This window comes from Jaculus jaculus, chromosome X (assembly GCF_020740685.1).
Source record: "Jaculus jaculus isolate mJacJac1 chromosome X, mJacJac1.mat.Y.cur, whole genome shotgun sequence".
Classification (NCBI taxonomy): domain Eukaryota; kingdom Metazoa; phylum Chordata; class Mammalia; order Rodentia; family Dipodidae; genus Jaculus; species Jaculus jaculus.
Genome location: NC_059125.1, coordinates 56,080,287 through 56,107,430, shown reverse-complemented (window position 1 = coordinate 56,107,430; position 27,144 = coordinate 56,080,287). Strand labels below are relative to the sequence as shown.

The 27,144-nt window shown below is 43.2% G+C and overlaps 1 protein-coding gene across 3 annotated transcripts in view; it reads right to left on the bottom strand.

Moving 5' to 3' along the window:
- The window catches only part of Iqsec2 (IQ motif and Sec7 domain ArfGEF 2), a 116,989-nt gene that overhangs the window by 42,766 nt on the left and 47,079 nt on the right, over positions 1-27,144 (bottom strand). For 2 of the 3 annotated variants that reach the window (XM_045140340.1, XM_045140342.1), the window contains exon 3: positions 16,411-16,506. The exons of the other annotated variant lie outside the window; for it this stretch is intronic. In XM_045140340.1, coding sequence (XP_044996275.1) covers positions 16,411-16,506 — 96 coding nt within the window. The remainder of the gene's footprint in view (positions 1-16,410; positions 16,507-27,144) is intronic. 3 annotated transcript variants of the gene reach the window in all.

The window sequence follows — 27,144 nt, the reverse complement described above, 5'->3', positions numbered from 1 at the left end:
GACTGATTGAGATGGGGAGGGCATATGATGGAGAATGGAATTTCAAACAGAAAGGGGGGGGGAGGTTATTACCATGGGATTTTTTTTTATAATCATGGAAAATATTAATAAAAATTGAGGAAAAAAAAGATAGAGAAAGACAAAAATGCTGAGAATAAGTAAAAACTGTGTGCTGAGCCCTAAACAGACATCTACACCACCCAAGAGAATGTTAACAGTTAAAGGATAGGAAGGAGTGCTGTAGAATGCTATCTTCTGGACATGACATGGTTGTTAACACTCATGATCTCACAATAGCTATGATTTCCTACACAAAACTGAGACTGTCAGCATTCCATCATAGATGAGGATGGGGCTCATGAGGCAGTCATTCCTCACAGGGGAGATAGTAACAGTTAATGGTTGCTGTGGGAGGGGTAGTCATGTTCTTCAGTGGTATGGCCACTGGTAAGTTGCCCCTACTCCAGTAAATACCCTCCAACACCTATGTTCATGCAAGCAACCCTAGTTTAACAAGTAGGTCACAAAAAATTAAAGCATGAAGGAGATGACTAGCTGGGAAAAAGAAGTGGTTTAGTGGGAATAGGAGGGGGATAAGAGAGGGTTATGGTAATGAATATGACCAAAATATATTATATACATGTATGAAATTGTCAGAAATAAAAAATAAAAGACTCAGGCTGAGTTGGCCAGTGGTATCCCCAGACTGGACCAGATCCCTTCCTCTGGGCCTATTCCCTACCCCTACCCATTATGTTCTCTTCTAACATAGGACTTTACAATCTCCCCAACTAACAGGAAATTCATGGAGAACAACAGCCATTACCCCAATAGACCTTGGTCATAGCAGTACTCCTATAAATGCCTACTGAAATAAACACTAACTTCAGCAACTCTATTGAGTGCCCGTTATGTGTCATGCAGTTAGTGAGGTGAATTCTGAATGGACTCATCTGATCTCATCTACTGTTTAGTCAATAAAACACTTGATGTTGTTGGCAGTACCCTGCCCTTCTTAACAGAGAAGGAAGTAGACAGAGATAAGTGAAGTGAGTTATTTAAGGTCACTCAAGTACAAAGGGACAGAATTGGGACTGAGATTGCCATGGCATGCAGTGGTACACCATGCCTTAGTGCCCCCTGGACTGTAAGATTAGAAGACACCATTAGCAGCCCCTCCAAAAAAAATACCAAGAACTAGGGCCAGAACTCCTGACCTAGGATCCATTTCCCAATACCTCCTTTTATTTTTCTCCCACTCAAACTTCTTTTAATTCCCAACTTATTCATGTGAAGATAAGGCACCTGAATCTCTCTTTATGATGTAACGCCTCACCCCATGTTAGCCTCCTTTTCCCAAAATCCTGTTTGCTATGATCAGGCCCAGATTTTATTTCAAATCCATCTTTGGACATTTACAGTGCTACATACTTTACTAGGAGGAAAACATGAACTGGGTTGTCCTTGCTCTTCTACAGTTGATAGTCACATAGAAGTTTTACATGTATCATCTCCAAACATAAAAATAGCTCTGAGAGGTAAGTAAACATTAGCCTCATGACACAGATTGAAGAACAGAGGCTCAGAAGCTAAATGACTTGATCACAATCACAGATCTGGGACATGAAAGAACTTGAACTTGACCCAACTATGTTTCCCATTATGTCTTCCTGCCTAGAAGACCCAAAGAATTGTTAAGACCATTTTTGTGTAAAGGAGAGTGAGAAATGAAATTCTTTCAAGATTCTTCAGCCTAATGCTGTCACATTCCAAACCACACTATGCTGTCTCTCTCCATTCTGGACTAAAGCTCACTGGCAAAAGAACCAGATAAAACTCATTCCAATATTCCAACCCATTAAAGTTTAGCACAAGACCCCACCTAAGAAAATAAGACTAAAATACTAACTAAATGAATGAGATAACATTTGATCTAGTTACTAAATGGAAAGGCAAGATCTGAATAGCTGACTATAGGGAAAAAGTGTAAAAGAGAATAAAATAAGTTAGAATGAGTGAAGAAATGGGACCATGAAAAAAGAACTGCAATTATGAAACTATGCCATAGTTTGCATAACATGTTTTCACTATTATTAATGGGAGAGGTGCTTTACCTTTAAAAATGGGATGACTAAGCCTTTAGTCCTATTCTGAAACTTGTGTTTCTCATAAAACAATAAATTAAGAGGTTATGCCATGACAGTATGCAGTCCTATATCTTGTAATACTGATCTAAAACAAAGAAATCCAGAGTATGAAGTATATCATTAACTAAAAGCTGCTACCTACCATAGATATTTGGGTAGTCTTAATTTTTTGGTGCACAAGCAATGCTGCATTGAAAATCTCTGTATATGCCTGGGAGTACTATTGAAAGATACAGTCCTAGAAGTTGACCTTCAGGCCAAAGAAATGCACATTTTATGTAAAGTGAAATAAAAGTCATTTCCATTGCTTGAACATGTGTATATGCAGGCTAAAAATAAAGATAATTCCTACTCATACAATCCTGTCTTTATTTTGAGAAGCATACATCATACAGCCTTTTAATTAAGAGTGAGTCAAGAGAACAATGAAATTGGAGAAAGAAAAGTGGCAACATAATACACAATACACTCTTTTTCTACAAGAGACAATATCTATAAAAGAACTTATTAAGCCAGGTGAGATCTCTGTGGAAAAGCAGGAGAGAGTTATTGCTAATTAACATAGATCAGCTTCCCTTGCTGGAGTCAAGCAGGCCTACTCTCAGGAAATGCTTCTCCACATATGACCCTGCCTATGAGAACAGTGGAAAGTGTGAAGGAAATGCTTCTTCACACAACTCATCATCCTTACAAGAACCTGAAACAGAGATGGGGAAGAACAACTGAGATCTATGGGAACACCACCAAGTACCCTTCTATAACCTCTCCCCTTACTCCTTACCCCCGCACCAGGAACAATGAACACTGCAGGAAGCCAAGGGCATCCACTCACCCCATCCTGACACAAAACTGGGTCAGCTGAACCAAGCCAAGGTGACAGTGTACCAAGGAGGTAATTGCCTTCACAACTCAGCAATAGTGGGCTATAATCTCATTCCAAAAGGTAAATGGTCTTATCCTTACTGAGACTATATATATATATATCTCATACCTGGTTCTATAGGTTTGAAGTAGAAGTGAAAACTGCACCTTCCATATCAGGGAGGTTTGCTAAAGCAAAATATCTCAGACAGGGAAAGAATTCAAAACCCATTCCATCAAGGCAGAAATACTAACGCAATGTTTTATTTTGATTTAATCTATGCTTAGTATACTTTACCTATTTTGATTGTATGTTAGGGTTAAATTGTGATTTTTGAATTTTTTTATTCTTTTAAAAAATTCTCTACTCTGGCATACATATTTCATGATGGTTTTGTTTGTGTTTTTAGATTGTTCAATTGGATTTTTAGGATTATTCTATATTTTTTTCCAAACAGTCTACTGTTGTGATCTCTGTATTCCTCTTCTCATGTACAACTCATATACTTTTTCTCTTAGGCCAACTTTTCCACATGATCTCCTTATTTCCTCTTCTTTATACTCTATAACCACAACTTTCCATAGTTTTAGCCATTATTCAAATCTGTGGAATCTATGTCCTATCTTCCCTCTATATACTTGGGCTGCAAGACCACTGAGAAATATTGCTGGATCTGAGCTGATAACCTCCTCCATCTAGACCAGCTGACAGAAAGCTGGAAGAAGCCATTCTACCTGTAGTTCAATGGGAGAAAGAGATATCACCAGTGAAGATACTCAGCATTGGACATTGCAAGCCTTATAATTGGCCAGCCAGGTCAAATGAGCCAATGGGTGCAATAGTGGCACGTCTGTTAAGGGGGAAACCAACTGCCCTCTAATTGGACTGGAGGCCCACTCCTTGGGAAGTGAATACATACCTGATACTGAAAACTTAAAATGGGTAGTCATGAGCCCTAGGGGTGTAACTTATACTGTTGTCTGTTGTCTATGCTTATCAAACTGCCCAGTAGTCATTTCTGTTAATGTTCACATCCTTATATTAAAGCTACTCTCACTTTTGGTTGAGAATCTTCTCTTTTCAGATGGCAGTGACCTAGGGACGACTCAGAAAGTATCATGGTGATGGAAAGAAATGACAGCAGTGCTCAATACTGCAATATCTCTATCACACCTTCCAAGGCTCAGGGTCTAATACGGAAGAGGTGGCAGAAAGAATGTAAGAGCCAAAGGAAGGGCAGGACTCCATAAAACATGCTCCCTCCAGACACAAAATGGCCTGGATATCCATGGCCTCACAGTGCCTGACACTACCTGCATAAGAACATCATTAGATGAGGAAAAGATCAAGACATCAAAAGTAAAAGAGAGACTGATTAAGATGGGGAGGGGGTATGATGGAGAGTGGAGTTTCAAAGGGGTAAGTGGGGGAAGGGAGGGTATTACCATGGGGTATTTTTTATAATCATGGAAGTTGTTAATAAAAAATATAAAATATGTAAAAAAAAACAGGGGTAGTCATGACCCCTAGGGGTGTAATGTCTGCTGATGTCTGGATAAATGCATATACTATGCTTATCAAACTGTCCAGTAAGCACTTCTCTTAATATTCATACCCTTATATTAATGCTACTCTCATTTTGGGTAGAGAATCTTCTCTTTTCAGATGGCAGTGGCCTTGGGACGACTCAGAAGGTATCATAGTGCTGGAAAGAAGTGACTGGAGTACTGAGTAACATCTCAATCACACCTTCCAAGGCTTAGGGTCTAATGCAGAAGAGGTGGAAGAAAGAATGTAAGAGCCAAAGGAAGGGTAGGACTCCTTACAATGTGCTCCCTCCAGATATAAAATGGCCTGGATATCCATGACCTCACAGTGCCTGACACTACCTACACAAGACCATCATAAGAGGAGGAAAAAGATCATGACATCAAAATAAAAGAGAGACTAACTGAGATGGGGAGGGGATATGATGGAGAATGGAATTACAAAGGGGAAAGTGGGGGGAGGGAGGGTATTACCATGGATCTTTTTATAATCATGGAAATGTTAATAAAAATTGAGACAAAATAAAATTTAAAGCAAAAATTTTTTTTGAAAAAAAAAACACTGCAGAATTCACATTGTTCTCAGCAGTACATCGATCTTTCTCTAAAATAGAGCATATATTAGGATACAAAGAAAATCATAAGAAATGTAGGTATGTTTTATCTGACCACAGTGAAACAAAACTACTAATCAAGCCAGGCATGGTGGCGCACATCTTTAATCCCAGCACTCGGGAGGCAGAGGTAGGTGTATCGCTGTTAGTTTGAAGCCACCCTGAGATTACATAGTGAATTCCAGGTCAGCCTGAGCTAGAGTGAAACCCTACCTCGGAAAATAAACAAAACAAAAAAAAAAAAAAAACAACTACAAATCAACAGCAACTATAGAATATGCACAAACTCATGGAAATTAAACAATACTAAATGATGAAAGGGTCATTGAAGGAACCAGGAAAAAAAATTGCTAGAATAATGATAATGAAACATGACATATCAAGATCCATGGGATATGATTAAGGCAATCTAAAGAGCCTCTATATTAAGTAATTAGATCTCAAATAAATAATGATACACCTTAGGGCCTTGGCAAAAGAAGAACAAGCCAAATCAAAAATTAGTAGATGGAAGGCTGGGGAGATGGCTCACTGGATAAACTGCTTACTGCTCAGGCTGGAGTACTGAGGTTTAATCCCTAGACCTTACATACACACACACACACACACACACACACACACACACACACACACACACAAAGCTAGAATCTATGGTGGGCTTCTGGAATCCCAGCAAACTAATGCTGTTGGTGACATTACAGGGAGAGGCAGGATAATTTCCCAGAAGCTTAAGCACAACAGGCACTCACCCAAATACACATGCAATTATATTTTAAATTAGTAGATGGAGGTCAGATGCGCTAGCACACACCTTTAAATTACCAGCACTTTGGAAGCTGAGGTAAGTGAATTGCTGTGAGTTTGATGCCAGCCTGGGACTACAGAATGAGTACCAAGTCAGTGTGGGCTAGAGTTATACCTTATTTCAAAAAACAAAACATATCAGTAGATGGAGAGAAATAATCAAGATCAGAGGAGAAATTAAATAGAAACAAGGAGAATGCAAAGGATCAATGAAACAAAGAGTTAGTTCTTTGAAAGGATAAACAAGACCAATAAACCCTTAGTAAAAGTAACCAAAAGAAAGAGAAAACCCAAATTATAAAACTAGAGATGTAAAGGGAGGCATTACAACAGACACCAATGAAATTCAGAAACTCATACCTTAAAAACATACACCACTAAATTGGAAAATCTAAAAGAAATGGATAAATATCTAGATATACATGAACTACAAAAATGAAAACAAGATGAGATAAGCCATTTAAGCAGGCCTAAACAAACAAGGAGATTGAAGCAATTATAAAAAAATAAATCAGCTGGGCATGGTGGCACACACCTTCAATCTCAGCACTCGGGAGGCAGAGGTAGGAGGATTGCCATGAGTTCAAGGCCACCCTGAGATGACAGAGTTAATTCCAGATTAGCCTGGACCAGAGTGAGACCCTACCTCGAAAAAACCAAAAAAAAAAAAAAAAAACAAAAATAAATAAATAGGGCTGGAGAGATGGCTTAGCGGTTAAGTGCTTGCCTGTGAAGCCTAAGGACCCAGGTTCGAGGCTCGATTCCCCAGGACCCACGTTAGCCAGATGCACAAGGGGGCGCACGCGTCTGGAGTTCGTTCGCAGTGGCTGGAAGCCCTGGCGCGCCCATTCTCTCTCTTTCTCTTTCCCTCTTTCTCTGTCACTCTCAAATAAATAAATAATAAACAAAAATTTTTTTAAAAAAAATAAATAAAATAAGTCAACTAAAAAAAGTTCAGGCCCAGATAAATTCACAACTGAATTTTACTAGCCCTTCAAGGAAGAACTAACACCAATGCTCCTCAAACTATTCCATAAAACAGGAAAGGAGGGAATACTACCAAACTCCTTTCACAAAGCCAGTATTACACTGCGACTAAAACAAGATACAACATAAAAATATAAAGAGAAAATTACTAACCAATTTCCATGATGAGTATAGATTCAAAACTTCTCAACAAAATATTTTCAAACCAAATAAAAGACGACATCAAGATGTAATTCAGGGCTGGGTGTGCTGGCGCATGCCTTTAATCCCAGCACTTGGGAGGCAGAGGTAGGAGGATTGCCGTAATTTGAGGCTACCCTGAGACTACACAGTGAAGTCCAGGTCAGCCTGGGCTAGAGTGAGACCCTACCTCAAAAAACCAAAAGAAAAAAATATATATTCAGGAGCCAGGCATGGTGGCTCATGCCTTTAATTTCAGCATTCAGGAGGCAGAGGTAGGAGGATCACTGTGAGTTCAAGGCCAGCCTGAGACCATATAGTGAATTCCAGGCCAGACTGGATTAGAGTGAGATCTTACCTCAAAAAAACTGAGGCTGAGGAAATGGCTTAGCAGTTAAGGCATTTACCTGCGAAGCCTAAGGACCGAGGTTTGATTCCCCGGGACCCACGTAAACCAGATGCACAAGGGGGCACATGCGTCTGGAGCTCATTTGAAGTGGCTGGAGGCCCTGGCGTGCCCATTCTCTCTTCCTATTTCTCTCAAATAGGTAAATAAGACAAAAAAAAAAAAACTGGGCTGGAGAGATAGCTTAGCAGTTAAGGTATTTGCCTGCAAAGCCAAAGGACCTTGGTTCAATTCCCCAGGACCCACATAAGCCACATGTGTCTGGAGTTCGTTTGCAGAGGCTGGAGGCCCTGGTGCACCCATTCTTTCTCTCTCTCAAATAAATAAATAAAACTTTAAAAAACTGGCTTGGCGGTTGAGGCACTTTCCTGTGAAGCCTAAGGACCCAAGTTTGATTCCTCAGGACCCACATAAGCCAGATGCACAAGGTGGTGCATGTGTCTGGATTTAGTTTACAGTGGTTAAAGGCCCTGGCACACCCATTCTCTCTCTCTCTCTCTCTCTCTCTCTGTCTCTCTCTCTCTCTCTGTGTGTGTCTCTCTCTCTCCCCCTCAAATAAATAAATAAATAAATATTTTTAAACAGAAAAAACTGTAGCAATGTGTACTCCAATTAAGGTATCTGAGAGATTCTGTTTCCCCATAATCCTTGAAATCTTTTTAAACATTTTTTGTTTCATTTTTATTTTATTTTTGGAGTAGTGAAGTACACATTTTTTGAAACTTTTAATTGAAATCTTTAATACTGTAATGTGATTGTATTCCTGTCCAATTATCCACTTTTGCACCACGCTCCCCTGCCCCCAATCCACTGATGACCCTCTTCTTTCTAGGTGTTGTCTCACTGCTTTTGTCCTTGTCTGTCCTCCGTCTCAAAATGTTGATGGGCTTAGAACAGTGTAGATATTGTGGGGATATCAGTAACCACTGTGGGATCATGAATGCAGTTCATGTTGGGAGAATAGTGCTCCAAATTACTCCTTCCCACCTTGTGGCTATTACATTCTTTCTGTCTCTTCTTCTGCAATATTTCCTGATCCTTGGATGGTGTCAATTTTGGTACCTAAAAATGGTGCTTCAGTGCCAAGTGTGGTGGCACACACCTTTAATCCCAGCACTTGTGAGGCAGAGGTAGGTGGATCGCTGTGAGTTTGAGGCCACCCTGAGACTACATAGTGAACTCCAGGTCAGCCTGGGCTAGAGTGAGACTTTACCTCAAAAAACAAACAGGGGGCTGGAGAGATGGCTTAGCGGTTAAGCGCTTGCCTGTGAAGCTAAGGACCCCGGTTCAAGGCTCGGTTCCCCAGGTCCCACGTTAGCCAGATGCACAAGGGGGCGCACGCGTCTGGAGTTCGTTTGCAGAGGCTGGAAGCCCTGGTGCGCCCATTCTCTCTCTCTCCCTCTCTCTGTCTTTCTCTCTGTGTCTATCGCTCTCAAATAAATAAATAAAAATTAAAAAAAAAAACAGGGCTGGAGAGATGGCTTAGCCGTTAAGCGCTTGCCTGTGAAGCCTAAGGACCCTGGTTTGAGGCTTGGTTCCCCACGACCCAGTTAGCCAAATGCACAAGGGGGCACACGCATCTGGAGTTTGTTTACAGTGGCTGGAGGCCCTGACATGCCCATTCTCTCTCTCTGCCTCTTTCTCTGTTGCTCTCATATAAATAAACAAAAAACATTTTTAAAAAACAAACATACAAGCTGGGCGTGGTGGTGCACGCCTTTAATCCCAGCATTTGGGAGGCAGAGGTAGGAGGATCACCATGAGTTCAAGGCCACCCTGAGACTCCATAGTGAATTCCAGGTCATCCTGAGCCAGAGTGAGACCCTACCTCGAAAAAAAAAAATTGTTGCTTCAGTTATATTTTATTAACTAATAGTCAGGTGGCATCCATTTGTATTTATTAGATAATTGTCTATTTCTAATTTTTAAAATAGTTATTTATTTATTTGAGAAAGAAAGAGATAGCGGCAGAGAGAAGGAGAGAGAATGGGGACGCCAAGGCCTCTAGCCACTACAAACGAACTCTAGACACATGGGCCACCTTGTATATCTGGCTTGCAATCCTAGAACTCACTATATAGTCCAGGCTTGTCTCAAACTCACAGGGATCCTCCTGCCTTAGCCTCTCAAGTACTGGATTACAAGTATAAGTCACCATGCCAAGCTTATTTTTCCTTTTTTTTTTTTTTTTTCGGAGGCAGGGTCTCACTCTAGCTCAAGATGACCTGTAGTTAACTCTGTCATCTCAGGGTGGCTTTGAACTCATGGCAATCCTCCTACCTCTGCCTCCCAAGTGCTGGGATTAAAGGTGTGAGCCACCATGCCTGGCTTGTTCTCCATTTTTAAAGAAATATTTTATTTACTTGAGAGAGAGAGAAAGAGAGTGGGTATTGGTGAGCCAGGACCTCCTGCCACTGCATACATACTCCATACATATGTGCCACTTTACATCTGGCTTTATATGGGTACTAGAGAATTGAACCCATGTTGTTAGGCTTTGCGGGCATGTGCCTTTAACCACTGAGCCATCTCCCCAGCCCCTATTTCTACATTTTAAATGGGCTATGTTTCTTTTTTCTTATTCACTTCCAGGAGATGGTATAGACTTAGATAGAGATAGTGACCATTTTGCCTGATGCCCAGGTAGCAAAGATACTTTCTACTGGCCTGTTATTTATATTTTTCTCTTTGTATATAGTACCTTTCTTCCTAAGGAAGTTTTAAATTTTAATGTACACAAAATTATTACTCTATTTTATGGCTTATGGTTTTGCTGTTAGTTGTTTCTTTCACCCTTGTTTGATTTTTTTGGTCTTTTTTTATTATTAGCTATGGACATAATTTGTATGTAAACATCACATGTTGGTACCTCCTTTCCCTCCTCCCTGCCCCTTTTCTGTTGGTTTTTGAAATGACAGTTCACTATTTTGCCCAGGCTAGGCTTGAACTCCTGGCTTCAAGTACTTTTTCTGCCTCAGCCTCATGATTATCTGAACTACTGGCAAGCAATATCACAACTGGTGTGGCTTATAGGTTTCATTTTCTTTATTTTATCTTTCTTTGCATGTGTGTTGTATGCATGCATATGTGTTCATATGTCTATGGGTGCATGTGTGTGTGCCAGTGCATGTGCAAAGGCCAGAGGTTGTGCTGCTACACCTGACATTTTATATGGGTGCTGGAGTTCCAAACCCATGTCCTCATGCTTGCATGGTGAGCAATTTACCCACTGACCTATCTCTCCAGCCCTGGATCTTAGGTTTTCCTTTAAATTCATTTATTTATTTGCAAGCAGAGAGATACAAGGAGGGAGGGAGGGAGATAGAGAGAAGAGTGAGTATGTATAGGTGTACCAGGGTCTCTAGGCAATGCAAATGAACTCCATATTCAGGCACCACTTTGTGTATCTGGCTTACAAGAGTACTGGGGAATAGAAGCCAGGTCATTAGACTTTGCAGGCAAGTGCCTTAACCAATGAGCCATCTCTCCAGCCTGCCTCCTACGTTTTACAATCACACTTTGCAAGGTCTTCCCCATCCTAATATCAAAATGGGGTTAGTACCAGATTTTCCTCTGGTACTTTTACAATTGAATTTTTTTTTAAATTTTTATTAACATTTTCCATGATTACAAAATATATCCCATGGTAATTCTCTCCCTCCCCAACAATTGAATTTTGTTTTTGTTACTGACTCCCCGCTAATCTGAAATGTCTTTTTTTTAAATTTTTTTGTTTATTTTTATTTATTTATTTGAGAGCAACAGACAAAGAGAGAAAGAGACAGAGAGAGAGGGAGAATGGGTGCGCCAGGGCCTCCAGCCACTGCAAACGAACTCCAGACACATGCGCCCCCTTGGGCATCTGGCTAATGTGGGTCCTGGGGAATCGAGCCTCGAACCAGGGTCCTCAGGCTTCACAGGCAAGCGCTTAACCACTAAGCCATCTCTCCAGCCCCTGAAATGTCTTTTTTATTATAAACCAATTCCCCATTTCAACATATGGGTTTGTGTCTAAACTCCTTATTTTGTTCCATGTATACATTCCTTGATTTCTGTGAGAGGGTATTCGAAATTATTAAATCTTATGGTAAATTTTTGTACCTATCAGGGAAGTCTTCCTCATTGTTCTTCTTTTTCAAAATTTTCTTAGTTCTAGCCGGGCATGATGGTGCATGCCTTTAATCCCAGCACTAGGGAAACAGAGGTAGGAAGATTGCCAAGAGTGGGAGGCCAGCCTGAGACTACATAGTGAATTCCAGGTCAGCCTGGGCCAGAGTGAGACCCTATCTCAAACAAACAAACAAACAAACAAAAAGTTCTTAGTTCTAAATAATCATTAAAATGCAATTGCTCAATTTCCAAAAAAATATCATGAAGAAAATGACAAATATATGAACATTTGGACCAAATTAGGTGCAAATGTCATTCTTTACCACATTGAGGCTTCTTATCCATGAATGGATGACGACTTTTGATGTACTCAAATCTTCTTATAGCCTTCAATAAAATTTTACAGTTTTCTACAAAGAAATATTTAACATTTTTGTAAACTTTTAAGAGCTTTATAGATTTTTTTGCTAGTGTGAACACTTTTTTTCTTCTTTTATGTCTTTCAATTGAATACTGCTGGTATTCAGAAAAGGTAAGGTTTACATGTATATTTGCATTGTATCTACCCATTGTGCTAGAGTTTTCTCTCTTTTTGCACTAGAGTTCTCTATTAGTTGTAATAAGTTTTCACTTTGTTCTCTTTGACTATATGAGTAAACAAACATTATCTTTAGTTAATGCTAATTTTAACTCAGTTTTATATTTATGTGCTGAGATTAAAGGTGTGTGCCATCACATCCAGCCTAATGCTACATACTTCTTAAATCTCACTGTTTCAAACATCCCAAAATTATTAGCTAAATAATAATGACAACAATCATTCTTACTTTCTTGTATTTAATGGAAATATATTGAGTGTTTTATTGTTTAATTTGGTCATGATCTCATATCTGATATTTAAAAAAAAAAAAAAAAGCTTTAAGCAGGTTGGAGAGACAGCTCAGTAGTTAAAGGCACTTGTTTAGCTTATAGCCTGACAGTACAGGTTCAATACCCTAGTACCCACATAAAGCCAGACATACAAAGTGGCACATTCTTTTAGAGTTTGTTTGCAGTGGCAAGAGGCCCTGACACTCCCATTCATTCTCATTCATTCATATTCTCCCCCCCCCTTTCTCTTTCTCTCCTTGCAAATAAATTTATAAAAAATGGGCTGGGGAGATGGCTCAGTGACTAAAGGTGCTGGCCTTAAAAGATTGCCAGCCCAGATACAGTTCTCCAGTACCCACAGAAAGCCAGATGAACCAAGTAGCATATGCATCTGCAGTTCATTTTCAGTAGCAAGGGAATGTGCCCATTCTCTCTCATTCATTTTTTTTCTCTCTCTCTACTCACAAATAAAAACATTAAAAAAATTAAAAGAGTGGGTTGGAGAGATGGCTTAACAGTTAAGGTACTGGCCTGCGAAGCCTAAGGACCTAGGTTTGATTCCCCAAGGACCCACGCAAGCCAGATGCACAAGGCAGTACATGCATCTGCAGCTCATTTGCAGTGGCTGGAGATCCTGCCATGCCCATTCTGTCTCTCTCAAAATAAATAAATAAAATATTGTTTAAATTAAAAAGCTTTAAGGAAGTTTTCCTGATTCCTAGCTTAATGTATTAGTTATCTTTCATTGTATAACGAACTGTTATATGATAGTAAGAGAATAGATGATGGAAATAAATCAGGTTGTTGTTGTTTTGAGGTAGGGTCTCACTCTAGTCCAATCTGACCTGGAACTCACTCTATGGTCCTAGGCTGGCCTCTAACACATGGAAATCCTCCTCTCTATGCTTCCCCAGTGCTGGGATTAAAGACATATGCCACAATGCCTGGCCATATTTATTTTATTTTATCTTATTTTGAGGTAGAGTCTCCAACCTAGGCTAACCAGGAACTCACTCTGTAACCCAGGCTGGCCTTAAATTCATGGTGATCCTCCTCCCTCAGCCCCCTGGGTGCTGGACTTAAAGGTGTGTGCCACTATGCCCAGCCATTTTTATTTATTTATTTTTATTTGCAAGGAGAGAAAGAAGGAGAATGGGCACACCAGGGTCTCTTGCCAATGTAAACAAACTACAAATGCATGTGCCACTTTGTGCATCTGGCTTTATGTGGGTGCTGTGGAATCAAACCTAGGATGTCAGTTTTTTCATGTAAGTACCTTTAACAACTGAACCATCTCTCCAGCCCTTATCTGATCATTTTTAGAGATGGCCATATGATTATATCATTTATATAGATCATTATATAACCTTTTCTCTTTAATCTCTTAATGTGATAAATTATAATAGGAGAGTCCTAATGTTGAACAATACCTACACTCCTGGAGACCTTCATTTGTTAATACAACACGCTTATTTCATAGACAGGATCTCATGTAGCTCAGGCTAACTTTAAACTTATGTAGCTAAATCTGACTTCAAACTTCTCATCTTCCTGCCTCTACCTCCCAAGTGCTAGAATTACAAGCTTCTGCCACCAGAACAGGCAAGACATAATACACTGATGGATTCTATTTGGCAATATTTTATTAAAATATTTGGTAAATGGATGGAGAGATGGCTCAGCAGTTAAGGTACTTGCCTGCAAAGTCTAAGGATCCAAGTTGGATTCCCCAGTAGCCACATAATCTGAGATATACAAGGTGGCGCATGTGTTTGGAGTTCGTTTGCAGTGGCTAGAGGCCCTGAAATGTCCATTCTCTCTCCTTCTATCTGCCTCTTCAATCTCTCTCAAATAAATAAATAAAATATTTTAAAATAGCTGGGCATGGTGACACATGCCTTTAATCCCAGCACTCAGAAGGCAGAGGTATGAGGATCGCTGTCAGTTTGAGGCCACCCTAAGATTACATAGTGAATTCCAGGTCAGCCTGGGCTAGAGCAAGACCCTACCTCAAAAAAACAAAACTAAATAAATAAAACATTTTAAAATAAAAATATTTGGTACACCAGGTATGGTGGCACATACCTATAATTCTAGAACTTGGGAGGCAGAGGTAGGATTATCACAAGATTAAGGCTAGCCTAGACTACATAGAAAATTCTAGGCTAGCCTGGGCAACTCAATGAGATCATATCTCAAAATAAAGTAAAAATGGGCTGGGGAGGCAGCTAAGTCTAACATGCACATGGTTCTGAGTTCAATTCCTAGTCTAGGTAGAGGATAGGTAGATGACAGATAAATAGATAGATAGGTAGATAGACAGGCAGATGGATGATCAATAGATGTTAGACATAGATTACATGTTCTATTAATATGTAAGATTTATGTGGATACTAGGGATGGAACCCAGGACCCTGAACATGCTATGCAAGGGCTATACTACTAAGCTACCTTTCCAGCCCTGTTCTGCTTTGTTTTTGAGAAAGGGTCTCCCTATGTTGCCTAGGCTGGCTGCAAACTCCTGTACTCAAGCAACCCTCCTGCCTCAACCTCTTGAAGAACTGGGACAACAGGTGCACCACTGCATTGCCAGTTAACTCTTTATCAGAATGAACTGGGAACATGGCTATCTTTTCCTATGATCTAATCTTTTCAAGTTTGATAGTAATGTCATACTACCAGGACTTCCATCCTGAATAACAACTGAACCTAGTACTCTTTTTTGAGACAAAAAAATACTTTTTAGTTTATTTTATACTATTATACTTGGGTTTTCTGCCCCTCTGTAGGGTAATTTCAATAAGTTACATGCTCCTAGAAAATTTTCCAGCTCAACTACATTTCCATGTTTCTTGGTATAAACGTATAAAGCTTTTTTTTTTTTTTTGGTTTTTCAAGGTAGGGTCTCACTCTGGCCCAGGCTGACCTGGAATTCACTATGTAGTTTCAGGGTGGACTCAAATTCATGGAGATCCTACTAAGTCTGCCTAGGATTAAAGGCGTGTGTCACCACACCCAGCTTAAAGTATTTTTTATAGCATTTTTAATCTCCTCAGAATTTATGGCTAATTCCCTTCATATCTTGTTTTGATTACATTTTCTTGCCTTATTTGCCAGAGGATGGTCAACCTAATTTGCTGATACTTTCAAAAGCCACATATTATTACTTCATCAAATTTTTTTTCTATTTTTATTTCATTAATTTCTGGCTTCATCTACATAATTCATTTATTTCATTTTCTTTTGGTTGTTCTTTCTCTTGGTTCTGAAGTGGAATAATTAGTTCATTTAATTTAACCTGTCTTTTTCTCTAATAAAAGCATTGAAAACTATATATCTTGCTCTGCTACCTCGATAGCCCTATCCCATATGTAACACTCTCATCGATGACACTTATAAATGAATATATAAACTCCATTCTTATTTCTTCTTAAGTGAAAGTACTTTTAAACTTACAAAGAGGGGAAGACCTATTCTTTTTGATATTACCATTAATGCTTCAAAACTTGTTGAATCCTAATTAGAAACATAAAATTTGCTTTCTAATTAACTTGGAAGTAATAAGGTGTGAGTAGTTTCTTCCCTCTGCCTAAATACCCTTCCATAGTCTATCCCAACTGAAAAACTACTATTAACCCTTTAGAACATTCTTCAAATGTCACTTATTCTAGGACCAACCACTCCTAATTATGGGGCAAGCATCTAGGGAAGGATTTCTTTAAGGAAGGATCCTCTTTGGTCTCCCCAGGCACTCTCCTCAAACATTCAGACAACCACTCCACAGTCTTACCAGGGACTAAGGGATGTGGGGAGGGGGTTGTCAATGAGAGTATATATTTGGAGGGGAGGAATGGATTGGGAGAGGGATGGGTCTAGCTCTTACCTGCTCTCTGCCAGCCTGCCTGAGGGGGTAAGCTTCATGGAGTCAAGGACCTGAGTAGGACAGCAATACTGGTGTAGAGTATGAGACTCTGTGGACCTGAGAGACAGCAAGAGACAGATACAGAGACAGAGACAGAGAGAGGGGTAGGAGGTAGGCAGTGGGGACAAGGAGATAAAAGGAATGAGTGGAAAGGGGAAAAGGGAGGGATGAGAGGAATGGAAGAGGGGGTGGAAGGCAGGGAGGGAGGGAAGGAAGATAAGAAGGGAGAGAATAAAGCAGGAAAGGAGGGAGAAAGGGAGGGAGGAAAACGAGGGAGGGAAGAAAGAAGGAAGTAAGGGAAGAAGGGAGGGAGAGGAGGAGGGAGGGAGACAGGAAGGAAGGGAGAGGAGGAGGGAGGGAGGGAGGGAAAGAAGGAAGGAAGGAAGGAAGGAAGGAAGGAAGGAAGGAAGGAAGGAAGGAAGGAAGGAAGGAAGGAAGGAAGGAAGGAAGGAGAAAAAAAACACAAAGTCAAGAAAGAGAGGACAGCACTCAACCACGAACAGAGCACAATGACAACAGGGGGAAATAGAGACAAGAGCCAGGCTGGGTCTCCTGTGTTCCAGGTGACTCCAAGGGGACCTGGGCCACTTAGAGACGCTGGGACACCACAGCGGGGAAGGAGGAAAGGCGCCCTCCTCACACCAGACACCACAGGGGAAGGGAGGAGGGAAGGAGGACGGGGGTAAAGAAAAGGAAAAGCTATGTGGGGGTAGGGGGCTCCCCCTACAGAAGACTCCCTCATAGGAAATTAGGGGAGGATGAAGAGAAAGAGGGGCCAGGTAGGGTAGAAGGGACACTGAAGGAGCAGAGGAAAAGAGCAGAGAGAAACCGGAAGCAACAGCAAAGGAGAAAGACAGAGGAAGAGGAAACCAGAGAAAGGACTAGACAAAGAAACAGAGAGAAGACAGGCAAAGGCAGCGAATGCCAGAGCAGGGAGGATGGGGGAGGGCAGAGAAGGCTGATAGGGTCTCAGTGGCCTTGGTGACAGGATAGGACTCAGGAGGGGGAGGGAGGCAAGGCAGAGGACAAGGTGATTCCAAGCAGGAGTCTTTTGCTTCCAAGGCCAGTATTATACCCCTCCCCACCCCAAGGCTGGGCCCACACTCCACCCCCATGCTGTGCCCACCCCAGCGCAGGGTCTAAAGGCCTACACTGCCACCAGCTTGCTACAATTAAAGTCCAGACCAAGCATGGCAAGGGGGAACAGGAGGGATAGCAGGCTGCAAGGCTAAGAGTGTGCCCTACCCAACACAGTGTGGTAGAAGGGAGGGGGTGTCAGTCCAAGCCACAGGGAGTATAAGCTGAAAGTGGAGCCTGCTCCCCCAGCTCAGCTAGCTCCTGTTCCCCACAAACACCTGGCCATTCAAGAGCCTAAGTAACAGTCAGGAGATGTGGCTACAGGACGGGCCACTTACCCACTCATTTACTGCAATTTTAAAGATGCCCAAATTTTAGAACCTTACACAGAACCTTTGAATCTGAGACCTCTTTTCTAAGGTTCTGGAATAATCATCAGAGTGACTATTTCTCAAGTACCATGTGGCAGCCACAAATGTGAGTCCCTGACTCAGTGTTTTATTACATCTGAACCTCAAGAGATCCTTAGGCTGCTGAAATGTTAGTTATCGAAGCATCTCTGTGGCTGGAGCTCTATAGGCTTCCAAGTACACCAAGTTATCATGCCAGGGCAGCCACTAAGCTTACTCCTAAGAGGCCACAGATTGGGCAGCTCGGAGCTTCAAGACCCTTACAGAGTCGGGCTCCCAGATGCCCACAGTCTCACTCACTGGAACCAGATGCCTCCCTCAAAAGTGCAAAAAGAAGGCCACGTGTGGTGGCACACGCCTTTAATCCCAGCACTCGGGAGGCAGACATAGGAGGATCACTGTGAGTTCAAGGCCATCTTGAGACTACAGAGTGAATTCCAGGTCAGTCTGGGCTAGAAGGAAACCCTACCTGGGCAGGCGGGCGGGGGGAGTGAGTGCCAAAAGAGAGTCAGGAAAGCAGGAAACCAGAAGACTGCTGAATCAGCAGCCCTGGCACTGAGTCCAGGTTTGAGCAGGAAGGGAGAAAGCAGGGCAAATTAGGCTGCACGGCCCAGGTTCCTACCTGCAGCTCCTGGCGAGGCTGGAGAGGGCAGCCCCTGGGTCTGGACCTATCTCAGAAGCATCCCCCCTCTCTGGCCCTGTGTGGTTGCCACCACTGTCACCACCCCCTCCTCCTCTGCCCTTCCCTAGAAGGAGGTGCCAAAGAGGCAGCGCAAACCAGCTGGACTGCAGGCCTGCTCCAACTGGAAACTTTGCTTCTTTCTTGCTCCCCATAAAGGACTGGGAACTCTGCAGGAAGAAGCAGCTTAGAGAGCCATCCTTCTTCTCGGGGCTAAGCCTCCAGCTGCCCGAGAATCTCCATAAGCAACTTGTCACACCTCAACAAGTTTATGTCATTAGGCATAACATCTTGTGGAGAAAATTGAAATACAAAGGACTGGTAGGTAGTAGTGACAGAACCCCAAGATTAGGAGCTAGTTTGGCCATCCCCAAATCTGAAATCTGTACCTTCAGCCATATGATTTTCTTGTGAATATAGAAACCTTTGAACAAAGCTTTTCACAAACACCCTTATTTTAAGCCCATTTAAGAGACTAAAGCTGAGGAGTTATTCTGGGATAGCCACATCAAGTAAATTTCAAATCACCCATTGTGAGATGCCAGGATGGGGCCGTGATCAATATTCCTTATGACTATAATGAGCTTTCACTCGTTTTTGTGTTGTTTTCTATACTGGCTTAAAAAGAATCCCTGAAGAGAAAAGTACATCAGTACACATGCAATTTATAATCAAGGGGCCATTCCTCTGGGGAGACTGTCCACCTGACTCTACTGGTAGAACATGTGAGGTGTGGGGAGGAGCAGTCTCAGCGAAGTTTGTACAGGAAAGCAGATGCAGGTGTCCTGGCTCCCTGCCAACCCACCACAGTAATCTCTGCCCTTTTATATGGTTATCACTGGAGAAAGGAGGAATTGTTGGGTTCTGAAGATGTGGGACACCTAAAGAGGACCACAGGTCCAGCTCAGGGCATCCTCGCCTTTCACGGTCCTAGAGTCCAGGCCCCTGGCTGCTCTGAGCAGAAGGCCCCTGAAAAGTGCCGGAGGGAGGGTGGCAGTCAGTGATCTAGAAGGAATAGAATCTGACAGGCCAAAGGCCAGCCTTCCTGCCTCCCTGCCAGGGCAGCTGGTTCCTCTGAGGAAAGCCAAGGCTGCTGAGACAAAAAGAGGCCCTCAGGACCACCATAAGCCTGGAATTGGTGGGTCCTTTATGGCCTTCTCTTCTTTGCCCCACCCTGTACTGCCCAGCACTCAGGTTCTGCCCAGACCTTCCTCTTGGCCTGACAAATGTTGCAGACAGAAATTCTAGTCCTAGCTCTAAGGCTGATGCTGTTGTGACTGCAGGAAAGCCCCTCCTGCTCTCAGGTGAGGCCAAGAGCCTTCACTTTTATGCCTAGTAAAGCTGAGTACGGCCTTTGTTCTGGGTAAAACACCTGAGGCTTAGTTTGGTCATCTATACCAAGTCTCACCTCATAGATTTATGTTTGCTAGTTTAAGACAGTCAGTCTCCTATGTAGCCCAGACAGGCCCCGAACTCTCAATCCTTCTACCTCAGACTCCCAAGTACACCACTATGCCCTGAGGTTCGTGGAGTGAGGATTTGTTTTTATGGTGGGGATGTTTGGTTTTTGAGGCAGGGTTATGCTATATAACCCTTGTTTGACCTGGCACTTACTATATAGCCCAGGCTGGCCTCAAACTCACAGCAATCCTCCTGGTTCATACTCCCTGAATACTAGGATACTAGCCATGAGCTTCCCCACTTATCTTACCTCACAGGTTCTTGTCAGGATTCAGTGAGACCAAGTGTGTACACGGGAAGAGTCTCTGCTTGAGAACAAGAGAATGTGACCTTTCTCCCAGGGGAAGTAGAGAGACCCATAAGAAGCCCATTTGTTTTAGGAATGGGGAGGAATGCTAAGAAAATATCTGCTAATAAACTGCAGACCAGTTATGGAATACAGACATATCTGAGCATGTTACATAAACTCATGTGATGACTCATCAGGGGATGAAGGGAAGAAGAAATTAAGGGCGAGGAGCTTGAGTTATAGGGCATTGGTGGGTCTTTCATTCTGTTCATTCAACAGACACTTTGGACCAGACACTGTGACACATGCTAAAGGAAGACAATGTCCTGCTCTCAGGGAGCTTATATTGAACTACAGGGGGAAAGATATTCTGTTCACGCAGAGACAGTAAGGGGAAAAGCACTCTGGGTAGAGGAAGGGACCTGAGGATGCTACTTCCAGGAACTGCAAAGAGGCCAATGTGGCTGAGTGAAAACTGCAAAAAGGGATAGAGGTGAGGCTAGAAATTCCAAAGGGACTCAATCTCTCGGAGTTTTGAGGCTATAAGGGTTTCCTTACCTATATGCACGAGGAGCATTTGGAAGTCTGAGGCTTGTGAATAGGCATGGGAGAGAGTACCTCTGAAGTCCCTGGAGTTGTATGAACAGTATTAACATCATGGGAAAAATATTAATTCCTAGTTTTCGTCAGATCCTCAGAAAAGTTTGTGATCCCAAAGGGTAAGAAAGCTTCTTAGAATTCCATACATTAAGTTACCTAGTAAATGAGCAGGCATCCTGGAACCTTCTGTGAGCTAAAGCCTATCTATTACCTCCAGCTAATCTTAGTTTTCTCCAATTTTTTTTGAGACAGGTTTTGCTGTGTAGCCCAGGCTGGCCTTAAGCTAGAGATCCTCTTGACTCTTGCTGGCATTACAGGTGTGTACACTCCTAATTTCCCCCATCTCCAGCCTTCACCTCACTCACACAGAAGCACCTAGAATTCTTAGCCACATGCTACTGCTCCATCCTTCACTTATGCTGTCCCTCTGAGCCCCCACAAGCCCCTTCCCATCTGAACAGCTCCCCCTTTTTCTTCCAAAGTCAGCTATAGGTTGTGCCCTCTGAGAACCTGTCACATTCCCACCTAGTCAGGGCAGGCCATCTCCCTGGCGTCCTTCCCCCTGCTCTTCACTCAGCCAGCTTCTCTCAACACTGCACACGTGTTCATTTCTTCTTCTTAGGTAGGATGTCTGGGAGACCAAGAACGGTATCTCCCTTACCCCGCTGTCCCTAACACCCAACACAAAGTACCTGGTCAAGTATGCTGGTGTGAGACAATGTACACAGAGGTGGAAGCTGCAAGATGGGCTGGTGGACATTAGAGGGCACTGCAGCCACTAGAATATGTGAGGATGCTGTCTAAGCTCAGGAAATGTGGAAATTCGGCTGCTAAGTCTCCCAGCTCCCCAGGTCAAGCAAGGTGTAGCTGACCAGGGCCCCAGTTCCAGCCTCCTCCTAGTATAGCTTCTTCCAGTTTCCAGGCCCTTTCTCAGGACAACCCCATTCCACTGCTTTAGAGCCTCACAAATACAAATGTCATACACCCCCTCTCACAGCTCTAACCGATAATACTGTCCATCCCAACTCATCCCACTCCACTCCATCCTCACTTGGCTAACTTCTACTTGTCCTCCAAGTCTCAGCTCAGATGTTAGCTTGGCGAAACCTCCCTTGCCTTTGGGCTAGGTTGGGCATACTTCCTGGGTGCTCCCACAGCACACTACACTTCCCTTATAATTACCTATTTCCTGACCAGACTGTGGAAGCCAGAACAGCACCCATCACTCTATTATTCACACTCTCCTATTTACCATATTGCATCAACTGGTAGCTACTCAATAACTCATAGGTGAATGAAGGACTAAATGAATGAGTCACTTTACTCCCCTGGGTGTCCATTTCCCCACCTTTAAATTATCCCTACTTGCCATAGTGGTCACAAAGATTAAAGATAATGGATGTCAAGTGCTTGCTAACGCTACCTGAAATCTGGCAGACATTTTCTGAATCAAAGTAGTGATTAATACTTAGAAAAATAAAAACAAAGGAGGAGGTGTTAAAGGAGATTACGTCCTGAGCCTGGGATAATCTCTCCCACGTAGCTTTAACAGTTGTAATAGAGCAGTCATTTTTATTAAAAATAAAAATAGCACCTAGTATGTGCTAGTAATGGAACAGAAGGGCACAGAGAAGTCTCAGCCAGGAGATGCCAGGCCAAGGCCCTGGCCAGAGTTGTGGGTATTGCCCTTGCATCTGGAGACCAGTCATTACTTGCAAAGCTGGTTCCTCTTTCCTCATAGGCAAAAACTTGTCTACGGGGTGATTAATTCCCTTTGTAATTAATGTAAAAACTACGGGGCTTATATTAATGGGAATGTAAGCTCAAGCCTCAAGCTGGTAATATTGATAATATGTGCTTGTAGTTTATACAAGTAACTATAAATTCAGTTACTGAACTGATCAAATAGAAAAATTCCTGAAGCAACCCAGAACTTGGTAGTGGCTGTACCATCAGTAAGTAGCATTATGCCCATTGTTCTGAAGCTACAAAAATGGTCACAAACTGGTAGCAATGGTAATTTGCACTGCATATTTAAAAGGTGTTTTGACATAAAATAAGGAGACATGGTAACTCAGGAGTCGAATATATACTTACTATGCATGAAGCCCAGGATTCAACTCCAAGCTCCACAAGAAAAAGTAAAATATAATAAAGGGACAGTTTTAGATAAAAGTGTGTTTTGGGGTAAGCAGATGGAATGTAGTGAGCAATGGTCACCTAGAAATAAACTAGGAACCAAAAACTGGGCGGACAGGCAATCTTACAATTGTGGGCCTCTGAGTGGAATACCCCAGACTCTGGCCTTTCTTTGAGGCACATAAAAACTTTATTCCCTGCAGAAGAAACTACCAGGGGCTGAAATGTTTACCTCTGTACCTTCATCCACTTCTAAGACAACTGATCCCACCTGTAGCTTCTTGCTGCCTTGTGTTACCATGGTTGGACCGAATCATTACATGCAAATGAGGGGAACCCTGAAACTGAAATCACATAGCTTCCAGGTTTGTGGTTCATGCTAGGCTGCATAGCAGCAGAGGAGGCCTGTCTAGAGAGAGTAATCAGCAAGAAAGAGGTGGCAGAGACCAGGCAAGCTGGGAGAGATGGAAACAAGACATGGGTCCAGGAGATGCATAGAGCAAAGGTCAGTCTTAGTCCTTGACTTCTTTGTCTTGCTTCCATTTGACGAGAGGCCTGGCTGTACTTCGGTTACTGCTCTTAATTCTGTGAGATGTAGCCTCACAATAGCCTTGCCTTTTTATTCTTGAGCTAGCTCCAGTGCAATTCTGTTCCCTGAAATGAAATGTACCCAGACTGAGACAAGTGAAAACCGGGAATGTAAATTTGAGGCATACTAATAATGAAAGAAGGAATACTTACGTCAGAATGGGTGAATAGAACTATATGACATTCGTGTTTATTCACCCCAAAGCGCCCTCATTTCCTAACACTTACTACTACAGCCACATACCATGGCCACACATTCACACATACACTGACATACAGAGACAAATGCAACAACCGCCAGATATGCTTATGTGCAGACACGCCAGTACGCAGTGTTGCTCCTGCACCCTTCACAGCAGCACTGCCAGAGCCTCCCTGACATGCAGCAATGTACACCTACACACGTGAACATAGTGATGCTGCCCATAAGGCTCAGGGCAGGAGTCGAAGCCTAACTCAGTGCTGCATAGTCTCTCTCCCCAGCTGCCAAGTGATTCATCCCCAGGGCTGCTAATTAAAGCCAGGACAGAGGGGACAGAAGCAAAGGGAGGGGAAGAGGGGGAAGACAAGTTTATTTTGGTGCCAACCAGGCACTCAGCCAGTTTAGGGGTCACCCACTTCCTGGGGCTTGGCCAAGTGAAGGCAGGAGAACACAAAGAGGAAGGGGAGGAGAAGGGGAACCTTTTGCCTATCTCACCCCCCTGGAGCTGCCTGGAAATTACTCCAGACGACCCCCCCCATTTCCTCCATCCTATCTCACTGTCAAAATACAGATCAAACCTTCTAGACTCCTGTCCTCACACATCAGCTGTCCACTTCATTATCACATTCCTGTCGGGACCTGCCTGTGTTGCAGTAGCAGACTCGGTGTTGATAGCAACCCCAGACTGGGAGCTCCCCATGGGTAGGAACCCTGATTTCCTCCTCCTCTATCCCCTACTGATTGGCCAACACAGGTCTGCTACTTAGAAACTGTTCTGTACATGCTTCAGGAACACAATTAGATTGACTATGGGACACTGTGGTGGAGACCAATCTGATGATCAAATTTCCCATCTTAATTCTACCATGGGACAAGCTGTCTTATCTTTCTAAGCTCTAGTTGCTTCATCTGTAAAATGCTAAGAATGTATTGCCCATAGGATTACTGTGAAGATGAAATGAGAGACTACAGGGAAAGTGCTCAGCCATCACTTGGCAAGGCTACTGCTGCTCGTGATGCTAATTCACACTCCTCCCTAAGCAAATTGTAGCTGTAAGTATACAGAGGCAAGTTTCAAACCTGGCTCTACCACATGGTACCAGAAGGACCTCAGACAAGTCTCAGAAGCTTGAAGGTCGGGTATTCACAATATGGTATCACCCAATATACTGGAAAGATTTGACGAGACTCAGACCTTTGGGCCCAGAGAAGTCCAGGAGGAAAGCATTAGAGGTAGATGAGGACAGCTAGGACAGACTTCCCACACTGGGCAGGGCTACAAGTTGCCCCCTGCTCCCGCCTCCAAGCCAGACAGCATGCAAGCAAAAAGTGACAAAGCTCCAAGCGTAGAAAGCAGTTAGAACAGAGAGCCGCGCAGGGTGGATAGCCAGGCTGAGCTGATCTAGAGGAGGCATGGGAAGGTAGAATTGGATACAGCTGGGGCTGCTCTGGGGATTGCTGGCATCCTAGACATGTGAATGGAGGAAGCCACGGAAGAGTCGTAAGGTCTTAGCCATCCCAGAGTGCCAGGAGGTCAAAGCAAAGTAGAAGCTTCAACATTTCCTAAACCTAACTCCCAGTCAGACAGATGGGAGCACTGAGGCCCAGAATGGAAGGCCTCCTCTGGGAACACAGCCAGTAGTGTGGCTCCTCCTCCTACTTCTCCAGACAGCAGCAGCTCCAGTTGCCATGGGGATGTCCCTGGCTCTGAGGATGTCAGTGGCTCTCCCACCCTCTCCCTCCTTCCTTAGCAACAGGCCATCTCCTCTGGCTCTCATCCTTGTGTGCTTAGCAACCTCAGCCTAGTCCCCAGGGGCTGAGAGTTCCAGTCTAGCTCCTTAAAGCCAGCAGTGCCTCTAGGCCAGCCAGGACTCAGTTATCTTCTGCTGAGTTATCAATCCAGACCCTCCTCTGCCTGTTTTCCAGCCCTATACTTGCGCACATTTTTCCAGCTTGACTCTACAGCATATAGCAATGAATTCAAGGGAGGGTAGAGTCACTATTTGATGCTAAGCATTGCTTTAAGTTTACTCATCAACTCAGAGAAGTCAGAATTATCGTTTCAACTTTACCAAAAAGAAATGAAGGACCAGAGAAGTTAAATGACTACAAAACTCACAAAATTAGGAAGTAGGCTATGCTTATAGTTAAGCTTTGTGACCTTGAGCCATGGCCAATCCTTATCTGGACCTTGGTTTAAGGTGCCTTTATCTGACAAGTTTTCATGGCTCTCCAGGAAATCTAGACACCTACATCAGCTCTCCCTGACACCAGCTGCTCAGCTTGGACTCTGGCACCCAATACTGAGGAGCTTTCACAAGTCTGAGCCCTGCCATGGGTAGTTTGCAATCCATCTACCCAGTTCATTTCTTGCTATTCAGTTTTCACACCAGCTGAAGCCTGGTCCTCTGTCTGGTCTTCTACCACCTAACCTTCCTCCATGGACGTATGCACATGCACACGCACACCTTCATGCGCACAGTATTTACTGGATGAAAAAGTGGGGTTCTAAGGGATAAACAGATTTGCCCACTCATGTACTATAAAGCAACTTGCCTCCAAATGGAGCCCTTAGCCTGGATCAAAAGTTGCTGCCCTTTCCTACTACAGAGACTTGCCTATCTCCAATTTTCCTTACCTCCCCACTGCTGACAGAGAGGATCTGTGACCCAGCCCTGACCCAACAAGAGTTTTGTCCTTTAGCAGTTATGTTGTTTTCTGCCTACATCTTCTTAGCCCAACTGACTGCTCCCTCCCCCCTCCTTTCCTTTCTTTTCAGAAGGCAGTGCTAAGGATCAAACCCAGGTCCTCATACATACTAGGCAAGTGCTTCATCACTGACCTACACCTCAACTCCAAGACTTCCCTTCCTTTAAACGCGCCCTTCACTTTCCTACATGTGCTGATTCCACCTCCAGAGACCCTCCTTATGAGAAGTCAGTCCTGTGTAGCCCTGCCTGCTCAGACACCACCCGCTCCGAGAAGCACTCCTTAAGTGGAGTGAACTTGAGAACTTACACATGGGACCTGACAGAGGGCCCCATCTAGCCGTGGTTCCAAGTTAAAGAGGCTTCCTACTATTTGCAAGATGTCATCCCACATATGCTCTGCTTCAGGACCTTGCCACAGCCTGAGTCTGACTTTCCTGCTGAGTCCTCCAGGTTGCTACAGCCTCCTCAAATAAGGGCCCAGCAGGGATGTCAAGCACTGGCTTTAGAATCAGAAGACAGACTATGTAACAGGGACAGCT